This window comes from Nyctereutes procyonoides, unplaced genomic scaffold (genome assembly GCF_905146905.1).
Source record: "Nyctereutes procyonoides isolate TBG_1078 unplaced genomic scaffold, NYPRO_anot_genome, whole genome shotgun sequence".
NCBI lineage: Eukaryota > Metazoa > Chordata > Mammalia > Carnivora > Canidae > Nyctereutes > Nyctereutes procyonoides.
The window spans coordinates 37,636,693-37,648,487 of NW_026575043.1; the positions used below are offsets into that span (position 1 = coordinate 37,636,693).

At 52.5% G+C, this 11,795-nt stretch overlaps 1 protein-coding gene across 1 annotated transcript in view; it reads right to left on the reverse strand.

The window, feature by feature from the left end:
• LOC129507641 (immunoglobulin lambda-1 light chain-like) overlaps window positions 1-10,991 on the reverse strand; it is a 62,820-nt gene extending 51,829 nt beyond the window's left edge. The window contains exons 1-2 of the mRNA XM_055322173.1: window positions 10,946-10,991; window positions 3,221-3,523 (exon numbers count right to left, since the gene is read on the reverse strand). Coding sequence (XP_055178148.1) covers window positions 3,221-3,523; window positions 10,946-10,991 — 349 coding nt within the window. The remainder of the gene's footprint in view (window positions 1-3,220; window positions 3,524-10,945) is intronic.
• Between the last annotated feature and the right edge of the window lie 804 nt (window positions 10,992-11,795).

Genomic DNA, 11,795 nt, shown 5'->3' on the forward strand with positions numbered 1-11,795 from the left:
TGAATCAGGTTCCTGGAAGCAGACTCCAAGATGGAGAAGCGCATGTGTAGGAAATCTGGGAGGGTGGAGGGAGGCCAGACTGGGTTTTAGGAGCAGGGGTCCACAGAGAGTGAGCCATCGGATGAGGCCTCCTTCCTGCAGGGGGCTCTAAAGCCGGGACCTTCCTGGACTTCTGACCCTGAGGCAGGGCCTTGGGATCTTGGGCTCAGGCCATCATTTAATTGAATCTCTCTGAGAAGGGGCAGAAACCTCAGGAGTCATTTTTCTGAAACAAGAGCACTTCCCAGTGAGGAGCAGCCCTGTGACCTGCCAGGGTCTCCAGCAGTGGTGGACAGATGTGTGAGCTCAGAAGAGGGGTAACAACACAGTGAGTAATGTATTGGTCTGCTCAACTCAGAATCCCAGCTGCCATGGTGGCAAGGCTTCTGGAGCTCAGCTGAGCTGGAAATTATGGGCTCGTGTCCTGGTCAGTGGGGTAAAGGAGCAGCCTATGACCACCATGTGGAAATGCAGGGATAAAGACGTCTTTACATGGATGGATGTTTCTTTCTGTTTGCCCTTCCACCTGGTTCCTCCATTTCCAAACATACTCAGGCCCAATTTTGGGAGCCCCAGTCAACCCTGATATACCCTCTCTAGGTGCTGCCTGAAGGGTCAGTGACTAGGGAGGTCTGGGGACTGGAGGGGAGGGTGACACAGACAGGGAAGGGGTTTTTGTCTCCCTTCCCCATCTGCCTGTCACTGTGAGGAGTACCACTACTGTCATAGGACTGACAGTAATAGCCAGCCTCGTCCTTGTCCTAGGCCCCGCTGTTGGTCAGGGTGGTCGTGTACCCTGAGCTGGAGCTGGAGGCAGAAAATCGCTCAGGGTTTCCTGTGTACTATAATAGATGACCAGCATGGGGGCCTGGCCTGGCTCCTGCTGGGACCATGAAACATATTTATCTTCAATGCTGTTTCTTCCACAGGTGATGCTTGCCTTCTGTCCCAGGTTCACCGACACCAAGGGTGGCTGTGTCAGTACATTGGAGGCCATGAAACCTTACTGACAACATAAACAGTAGATCAACACAGATTTTGCATATGTATTTTATATTGTATTGTCTCAAAACAGTAAGTCAAGGAAAAAATTGCTGTGAAGAACATTAGGGATATCAGGATGGATAGCGTTGGTGTGTTGGGCCAAGGCAGCCCTGCCCAGCCATCACCATGTCAGTTTCCAGCAGGATGGGTGCTGTGCTCACCCCAGTTCTCAGGCAAGGACATCAATGGGCACATGGCTGATGTGTGTAAGTACCTGGGCATCGCCACCAACATGTCCTAACATTGTGACAAAACAGATGTGAACTCCACTCAGCTCCTGCACCTGGTATCCCCCTATGCTGAGTGTGGATCATGGAGCCTGTCCTTGCCTTGTGACCAGTGAGAGAGGCCTAGCCAGGGAGTCATGTGCAAATGGAAGACTTTGCCTCTGGCTCTAAGGTCAAATTCCTTGAGTACAGCAAGATCTGTGTGAATAGGGAGGTCACCCACCCACTGTGGAAGGGGATGGAAGCCCAGCCAACAGATGGGGCAGGCTGAGAAATGCCATCAAATGGACCTTTCCCAAGTTCCATATTGACCAGAAGGCTGTGTAGTGACACAGTCTGTGCCATGGAAGGTCCCTGGTAGTAAAGGAAGACTTTCCCTGCTTCCCACAGCTTCACAGGCATGTGCCCCCTCTCTAAGCCACTGCCCCTTGGAGCATTCCATGGATGGCCCTTACTGTCTCCCTGAAACCAGGCCTCTGCTGTGGGGTAGACCTTGGAGAGGCAGGCACCCTCTATGAATGTCCCTCCAGCTGTCTGGCTGCTCAGCACTGCCCCCCCGCCACCCCATGGCTATCTTATGGGAATAAAACATACAGATTTTGGGGAAAACCATGAGGAAGAGAAAATACATTTACTGTTGTGTAAAACCTTTGGAAGTAACTGGACTCAAGCCATTCAAACCTGTGTTGATCAAGGGTCAACTGTGTGCATCTCCTGCTGGTTCTGTCTGGAGAACCCAAAGGAAGGTACCTCATTAGATACACATCTTTGTTCTCGAAAGGGTTTATTTTAGTGGTTGCTTTAGGGTTTACAGAACCAATCTACCTTCCCAAAGTCTACCTTCCAGTGAGTTTATATCTCTTCACATAGAGCATAAAATTACTTTAATGTGTTCGTCTCACCCCACCCCCCAGTAGTGTGCTATGCTGCTCATGTGTGTTATTTTGAGAGTCATCACCAGCCAGGGCATCTTGTTCTTATGTTTGGCTTCACACAGTTATTATCCAGAGACAAGAATATGAGACAGATGTTTCTACGTTTATCCATGGAGTTCTCATAGCTGATGCTTTTCATTCCTTTGTGTGGTGTCACATTGTTCTCTGATAGACTCTTCTTTTGTCCGAGGGGTGTCTGTCACTCTCTGTCACAGGGTCTGTGGGTGACCAATTCTATAAAACTGTGTAGTCTGAAAACTCTATCTTGCTTCACTGTTGAGAGATATTTTCCCTGGAGAACGAATTTCAGGTTGAGAGATTTTTCTCTGTTACAGATACATAATTTAATAGCTTTCTTTTAAAGAGTATTTTGCCAGTGTCTTGCTCCCTGCCGTGCACATAATAAGAAGCTCCGTTACCATATTTATTCATCTGCATGTGACATGCACCTTCTCTCTGGGTGCTTCGTAGATGACTCTTACTGCACGAGGTGCCCCACAACCAACTGGGGCTCTGCCCATTTCTTTCAGGCATTTTGAGATCTTATTTCATTTTGAATAGTTATTATTTCAACATCGTGCAGTTTGCTAATCTTCCCTTTTACACCATCTAATCGTTCTCAGTGTCATCATCGTGAGCATTTTTACTCTCAGATGCTGATTGTGGTTCTCTTCTCCAGAAGTGAGATGTGGCCCAGTTCAAGTGTCATCTACGTCTGCACTGAACATGATCAGTCATGACTCCGCCTCTTTCGAACAGGTGGACTCTCCTGGCCTTGGGAATTTCTGTGTCATCCCTCACACATCTGTGCAGAGCCGACCTGCCAGGCAGGGAGGACACTGAGGCTTGTGGATATCAGACCTGGGGCTTGAGGTCCACCTGCTCATGCTCTATGCACAGGCCTCCAAGGCTGGAGGGGAGGGTGACACAAATGGGGAAGGGGTTTGTGTCTCATTTCCCATCTGTCTGTGTCACTGTGAGCATCAGCGCTACTTTCCCACACCTGGCAGTAATAGTCAGCCGCATTGTTGGTTTGGGCCTCACTGATGGACAGGGTGGCCGTGCTCCCTGAGTTGGTCCCAGAGAATCGCTCAGGGATCCCTGAGGGCCGGCTGTTATCATTATAGATAATCTGCAGGGGGGCTTGGCCCGGCTTCTGCTGGTGCCAATGAACATCTTTCCTTCCAATGCTGTTTCCCCTACAGGTGATGCTGGCCGTCTGTCCCAGGGTCACTGACACTGAGGGTGACTGAGTCAGCACATAGGAGGCCACAGAACCTGCAAGAGAGAAAATGAGAAGTGAGCTTGCAAACTCATGTCTCATCTTAGGAAGTCTCCACCTGCCTGACCTGGATTGGGGTTTAGGGCTACTCTGGGCACAGGACACCCCTTCCCATCAGTCTTAGCCCCTGGGCCACTGGGCTGGTGGATGAGCCTTTGAACAAATAAGAACCCTGAGGCCCTTTCCCTGGCCAGATGCTGTCCCTCAGAGCCTCACATGGAGTCAGTGAGCACAGTGGGGGGATTTCACCCTCCAACCCCTCATCCTGCAGCAGGGTCATGAGCATCCTGCCCCCCACAGGCAGTGGCTGCTGAGCTCAGTGTCAGGACCAGGCTTGGGGCAGTTCTGGGATCTGGGTGGTGTGAGCTTGGGCTCAGCACCTGTGCAGTGAGCCAGGAATCCAAGGAGAAGAAGGGTCCAGGCCATGGTGGAGGTGCCCTGATTTGCTTCCTGAGGGCCTAGGCTGGGCGCATTCCTTCCCAGGCCTCTCTTATCCCCTTACTGGAGGCACCTGCAGGGTATACAAATAATCTGGGGCTCAGAGGCTACTGCTGAGGAGCTTTGTGGTTTCAGAGAAGGCTCAGCCACAGGGGACAGGGAGAGGAAGGTGGGGCCCTGCAGACCTAACAACAGCTCAGGGGATTGGACTTCACCTGCTCATCCTCTACATGGTTCTGAAATCTCCTCTTCAGATATTGTCTGATCCTTGCTTCTGGGTGATCATAGGCTTCTTAGGTCAATGCAGTTTCCACTCTGATCCCTGTTTGTATCCAAATTTGAAGAAAATTCTTATTTTTCTTTCTTTCTTTCTTCTTTTTTCTTTCTTTCTTTCTTTCTTTCTTTCTTTCTTTCTTTCTTTCGTTCTTTCTTTCTTCTTCTTCTTTCTTTCTTTCTTTCTTTCTTCTTTCTTTCTTCTTTCTTTCTTTCTCTTCTTTCCTTCTTCTTTCTTTCTTATTTTTTATCGGTGTTCAATTTGCCAACATATAGAATAACCCCCAGTGCTCATCCCGTCAAGTGCCCCCCTCAGTGCCCGTCACCCAGTCACCCCCACCCCCCGCCCATCTCCCCTTCCACCACCCCTTGTTCGTTTCCTAGAGTTAGGAGTCTTTATGTTCTGTCTCCCTTTCTGACATTTCCCACTCACTTTTTCTCCTTTCCCCTTTATTCACTTTCACTATTATTCATATTCCCCAAATGAATGAGAACATACACTGTTTGTCTTTCTCCGATGGACTTACTTCACTCAGCATAATACCCTCCAGTTCCATCCACGTTGAAGCAAATGGTGGGTGTTTGTCATTTCTAATGGCTGAGGAATATTCCATTGTATACATAGACCACATCTTCTTTTTTTAATTTATTTTTTATTTTTATTTTTTTAAATAATAAATTATTTTTAATTGTGTCAGTTTGCAACATACATAATAACACCCAGTGCTCATCCCAGACCACATCTTCTTTATCCATTCATCTGTTGATGGACACCGAGGCTCCTTCCACAGTTTGGCTATCGTGGACATTGCTGCTATAAACATCAGGGTGCAGGTGTCCCGGCGTTTCACTGCATCTGTATCTTTGGGGTAAATCCCCAGCAGTGCAATTGCTGGGTCGTCGGGCAGATCTATTTTTAACTCTTTGAGAAACCTCCACACAGTTTTCCAGAGTGGCTGCACCAGTTCACATTCCCAACAGTGCAGGAGGGTTCCCCTTTCTCCACATCCTCTCCAGCATTTGTGGTTTCCAGCTTTGTTAATTTTCCCCATTCTCAAAAATTCTTCACTGGCAAGGCATACATGGAATTTTGAAGGAGCCATGGAGATGCTGTATGTGATGTCCCAGGGAGAGCCTCTAGGGCAGGTCATCGATTCTGTGGCTCAGTATCCCCAGTGTGCACTCAGTTCCTGGGAAAGATGCAGTCCTGAGCAAGGTTAGACAGTGACTGGGTTTTAGCAGGAATGTGCTGGGCTGGAGAAGCGTGACATCCTGGACTTGTGCAGAGACACCACGTGCCTCCTGTGTCCCTGAGTGGGGTCCCTCGTGGATGACCTGTCACTTCTTTCCCCAACCCCCTACAGCCTGGCTGAGCTGAGCAGGAACAGGAGAGAGGGGTGCACCTGACAGGGAAGGGAGGAGGGGAGGGAGAGCAGGTCCCAGGTCCCTGGAGAGGCAGATAGAGGAGCAGGTGCTGGCACGGGCATGGCAGCCGCGGTCCCTCCACCAGGTGATAATGACTGCCCAGGCTGAGAGGAGGTGGGATAACCTCAGCCAGAATGTTCCAGGTCCTGAGCTTCTTCCTCTCAGTCTGCCAGCTGCCTACTGGAGACGCTGGCAAGTGGTCAGAGGGCCACCTGGGGACCAGGGAGGCACCACCCAATAACTGTCCTGTTGTTGAGAAACTATGGAGAGAATCCCCAGATGATAATTCTCTAGAGGAAACTTTCCACCATCCTTTAACCTGAAAAATCTCTGGAATGATTATTTCTGGCAAGAGATTCCAATCTAGTACCGACTTTCTTTCTTTCTTTTTTTTTTAAGATTTTATTTATTCATGAGAGACAGAGAGGCAGAGACACAGGCAGAGGGAGAAGCAAGCTCTGTTCAGGGAGCCCAATGTGGGACTCAATTCTGGGTCCCCAGGATCAGGCCCTGGGCTGAAGGCGGCGCTAAACCGCTGAGCCACCCGAGCTGCCCCTAAGACTGACTTTCTAGTTCATCAGGTTAGTAAGTAATTTTTAGAGGGAGGATTCCAATTGTACCTGCCATTCTTTTATGAGTGAGGGGAAAATGATTTTCTGTCCTGTGTCTCTCACTCCCAGGAAGGTGTCCCTCTGAAGAGTCAGAGTGGAAATAGGGGAAGTTTCTGCTCTTCCCTTTTAATAAATTCCTCAACTGTCATTTGAACCTCAAGTAATTGTGTACACATCAACTTCAAAACAACAATTCAAAGAATCATGAAGAGAAATTCCATTTATGTAAAAGTTCTATTCAAGTCTTGGAAGAAGGTCTTTGCCCTAAGCAGGACAGAAGTGCCCCGAATGTAGGCATGGCCACCACGTAGGGTCACCTGGTCATGGGTGTGAGTCCATGTGGGTCAGACCTGAGCTGGTGCAGGTGATGAGCCCTGGGCCCGGGGAGGACAGTGGTGCAGGAGGAAGTCCCCAGGTAGCCCCCAGGTAGTGTCTGCACTTCCTCCACAGATTCTATAAAACCCCAGGGGAGAAGGGCCTGGGGCGGCAGGGATGTGTATCCCTCTCAGGAAGCCCCAGGCAGCCCTGAATGATGTGGGCACCCTTCACCCAAGATTCAGAGGTGACGCAGCCCCTGGGGCCCATCCAGGCCACCTGCACCCAGAGAAGAGGATTCCCGCCAGACCGTGCTGTCTGAGACACCTTTCTCCCCTCCTGAGTGACACGTGGTGACCTCTGCGCCCACATGATGTATGATGTAAAGTCTCTAGAGACAAGAGAGCCAGCTTTGCACTGGATAAGTTTTGAACCTGTCCCCTGAGAGGCCGAGGGGTGAAAAAGGAGGGGAAGGGGGAGGGCAGAGAGCCTGCAAGAGTCTCCTCCCTTCAGGGGTGGGTCTGGGACCAGGGAGGACACCTGATCCTGAGGCCTGACCAGCAGCTGCTCAGAGGGCAGGAGAGAGGGAGAGCAGGTCCACGGAGGAGGGTGTGTGTCCCACCGCCCAACCTTCTGTGTCACCTCCGTCACTGATGGGTGCTCCCATTGCCACAGTAACTGTCACATCAGGGGTCAGCTCTCTCCTGGCCCTCAGTCTGCTCGTCCTCAGTGGGGCCAGGCCCCGTGTTACAGCTTCAGAATCGGGCTTGGATGGTCACTCATGTGTGTACGACCGGCTGGGGGACGGGCTTGGCTACTGCTGGGCAGAGAGGCATGTTCACGCCTGAGCTCATTCCCTGAGCAGAGGATCCTGTGCCCGCCCAGGGTGATGGACACGGAGTGAATGTCAGCCTCGGGTCAGGGGAGGCAGGGCCTGCAAGTGAGAGGGGGCGAGGAGAGAGGGTCTGAGGGAGACAGGGAGGCTCAGTCTGCAGTGACTGTCCCAGCCCTAAGGAGGGAGCCATGTAGACACAGGTGACGACAGGGCCCTGACCCCATGGAGTCTGTTGGGAAGGATAGCTTACCCTGGTGCCTCACACTGTGTCTCCCTGGGGTCTTGTCACCTGTGCTGGGAGCGGTCGCGTACAGGTGAATCTGCTCACAGTGTGGTCCTCAGAGGATCAGTGCCACTGGCTCCACTGGGAGCTCTTCCACACACCCATGCCCTGGCCTCACCCTCCCTCACCTGTTCCACCTGCACCTGCATCCTGGGGCTCCCCCCTCCTCTGGGGACTGTGTGCACACTGAGCCTCACAGGGTGGCGGTCCATGCTCCATGGAAAATCTCACTTCCTCTGCTTATCTCCCTAGGGGCCCCTGGGACAAGGGCCTTAACGTCCTGCTCTGGGCACCTGAGCTTCATTCAGTTCGGAGCCTGTACTGATGTGGGAAGAATGGTTCAAGATTAGTTTCTGTCCGGAGCCTTGGTGACTCAGTGACTGAGTGTCTACCTTTGTCTCAGGGCCTGATCCTGGGGTCTTGGGATCAAGTCCTGCATCCGGCTCCCCGCAGGGAGCCTGCTTCTCACTCTGCTACGCTTCGGCATCTCTCTCTGTGGCTCTCATGAATAAATAAAGAAAATCTTAAAAAAATATAGTCTGTGTCCAGCTACACGAGTGTGTTCTGTGTTTGGGTGATGCCCCCGGGAACACTACCTGCCTGGCTATGGGGGTACCTAGTGTACCCAGTCTCCTTTCAGCTCCTCCTGGGATGAGTCAGGATAAGAGAGGGCACTGGCTGGGGTGAGTTGTGCTGTCGCGGGGGAACTGGTGTCTCTGCACACCTGGGGCAGGCAAGGGTATGTATGAATTCAGGGGATCCCGGGGGCTCCTGGTTTTGTGATAAAGTCATGACTGTACCACATTCCAGTTCAGCAGGTCCGATAATGGACCAGAATTCCCCAAGGAAGCTGTAGTCCCACCCAGTGGCTGGGATGATCACTAGCTCAGGTGTTTTCTGAAGGAAGGTGCTCGTGGGGTTCGTGGTGAGGAGAGTAGTTACAGACCCCCTCTGAGCACAGGGTAGTGGCTGAAATGAGCAGGACAGAAGGATCCAGTGTTTCTCCTTCTGTGGCAGGAATGCACCTGGCTACATTGTCATCAGATGTTTCTGTTTCCTCCACCTGTGTCAGCCCATCAGCACCTAACATCAGGTGTGTTCACAGGAGCAAACTTTCTCAGTATCGATGTTGAGGATGACAAATCCGGTGAGGCAGAGATCAATATCCCTAGCAGAGAGAAGCGTAGCTTGTATCCTCCTATGGGAGAAAGAACTTATGTGTGGTTGTGTCGGGACAGTTGCACATTATCTGGTGGAAACAAGGACCCGATATTCCCTTTATTTGCAGACTGTGGTTTGTGTGGATCTGAGTGGATCTCCTGTGGACAAGGGGGACTCGGTGGCTTCTTACGTGTTGCACTGACAGACTGAACTCATTTCATACCATTGTTTTCTGTCCATATTTCTGGGTCAGGTGGGTGTAGAGAGATATTCTTGTGCAGGATGTGGGGTAGACCTGTGGCCGCACCCATTGTGTGTCTCCTGTCCTTGCATATCTTCCAGCCATTCTGTAGGATGAGGCCACTGTCCCGATTCTCCCCCAATCACCATCAGGGTGGATGTGACTCTCCAACTGTCTGTCACAACCTAGAGCACCTGGAGCGTCTGGTCCTTTTCTCACTCTATAAAATAGATGAAAAGATCTCATCTCCAGGGAGGTTGGACATGCACACTGGGGATTGGGGGAGAGAACCTGAGAGATCATGGGTATATCCAGGGGCCTTCTCTGTTCCCTGAGGACTGTGGTAGTGATGCCAGCCACCCCAGAATGGGTTCCTGGAGGCAGACTCTGAGATGGAGAAGTGCCTGTGTAAAAAATCTGGAAGGAGAAGGCATATCAGCTTGGGCAGAAGGAGAGCAACCCACAGGGATGAGCCATCAGATGAGGCCTCCTTCCTGCAAAGTAGCTCATCCCTGGGACCTCTTAGGACCTGGGAGCATGAGGCAGGGCCAGAATCCAGGCAAGAGGACATCATTTCATCTGAGGCTCTCTGAGAAGGGGACTGAGCCTGGGGCAGCAGATCTCAGGGCCAACAGCACTTCCCCACGAGTTGCACCCGTGTGAGCTGTCAGGGGCTCCAGGCAGTGGGGGGCCATGTGAGCCAGAAGAGAGGTGTGGGTGACCCTTGATGTCTCCTGCTCCTGATAGGTCCACTCAGGGAGGGAAGGCTCCACCAAGGTCCCCAGGGCGTCAGGAGCTCAGCAGTTGAAACACTGGAGCGCTCAGCCTGGTCATTTGGAAGAGCATTACCCCAAGATGGCGATGGAAATGCAGGCGCATGGCCCCTGGCCCAGGTCCCCCTGTGTCTTTTTTTCCCCAGCCCCTCAGGCCCCTGTTCACAGCCAGGGCCAGGGAACCAGGGAAACTTAGTGCTGTGAGCTGTAAATACTCTCCTGAACCTCCAGGTGCAGACCTGCTGAGGACTGGGTAGGAGGGAGGGTCTGGGGACCTCAGATGAGGGGGCCTGGGGCAGACCCGCTCCAGCCTGTGCACAGCCTCCAGGGTGGAGGGGAGGGTGACACAGATGGGAGAAAGGGTTTGTGTCTCACTTCCCCATCTGCCTGTGTCGCTGTGAGCCTTAGTGCCACTGTCCCACACCTGGCAGTAATAGCCTCGTCCTCGGCCAGGGCCCCGCTGATGGTCAGGGTGGCCGTGTTCCCCGAGTTGGCGCCGGAGAATCTCTCAGGGATCCCTGTCAGCCTGTAGCTATCACCATAGATAATCAGCACGGGGGCCTGGCCCGGCTTCTGCTGGTACCATTGAACACTTTTACTTCCAATGCTGTCTCCCCCACAGGTGATGTGGGCCAGCTGCCTCAGGGTCACAGTCACTGATGACGGCTGTGTCAGCACATAGGAGGCCACAGAACCTGCAAGAGAGAAAAGGAGAGGTGGGTTCCCAGCTCTAGGTCTCAATTCAAAGAGAACCCCACGTGCCTGACCTCAGGCCCAACAAGTCTCTGGGGGGTCTGTTTCTACCTCCCCTAATCTCACCCCTGGTACCGTGGGTATAGCTGGTGGATGGAGCCTTTGAACAAAGGAGACAACATTAATTTTCTCTGGGTCGGGTCAGCCCCTCAGGCTCTCACAGAGTGTGTGAGCAAGTGGTAAGACTCCACTCCTCCAGCCTTTTCATTTGGGTCCTACCCTCTCCAGGCACCCTGTTCTGGACTCAGGGTCAGTGTTGGGCTGGTCTCAGAACCTTGCTGCTGTCCTGAGAATGACCAGGGCTCAGTACCTGTGCAGAGAGCCAGGAGGCTGAGGAGGAGGGGGTTCCAGGCCATGGTGGAGGCGCCCTGATTCTGCTCCCCAGGTCCCAGCCTGGGCAGAGGTTCCCCCCAGGCCTCTCTTATCCCCTGGCTGGAGACACCTGCTGGTCATGCAAATCAGCCAGGGCTCAGGGGCTCCTCCTGAAGAGCTTGTGCTTTGAGAGCAGGGCTGAGACCCAAGGGACAAGGAAGTGGATGGGAAGCCCCTTGCAGACCCAGACTCAGACCCAGGGACTGTGCTTTAACCTCTGTGTCTAATGAGGTCTGGTTTCTTCCCTTAGATTCTGTAGCCTTTGCACCTGGAGACACGAGGAGCCTGAGGGCAGTGCAGTGTCCTACCCAGATCCCTGTTTGTGAGCATCAAGCCTCAACAAAATTCTCTCTTGCTAAGGGCACATGGAGGTCTTGTGAGCCCTGTAGGTGTTGTAGCTTTCTGACTATGCAGGTTGTCCTAGGGCAGGACATAGATGCTGTGCCTCAGTGTCCCTAGGGTGCACTCAGTGCCAGAGACAGATCCAGACCTTCAGTTAAGTCTGGCAGTGACTGATGTAGCAGGAAGGGGGTGGCAGGAGAGCTGTGAAGTCCTGGAGCTGGGCTAGTGACAGAGGCAAATCTATGAAACCCCTGAGTCTGAGAGACACAGGTCAGAACTCACTTCAGTGTCCAAGGTTATACTGCAGAAATCCTGCACCTTTCCCCGCAGGTCTCAGGGCCCAGTGACTCAGCCCCCCTCTTGTTAGAACCCCTCATACCAGGCTCACCCCCTGTGCAGGTGGCTTCACCAGGTCATCTCTGCTGCCCCCTGATGGCCGCTCCGCA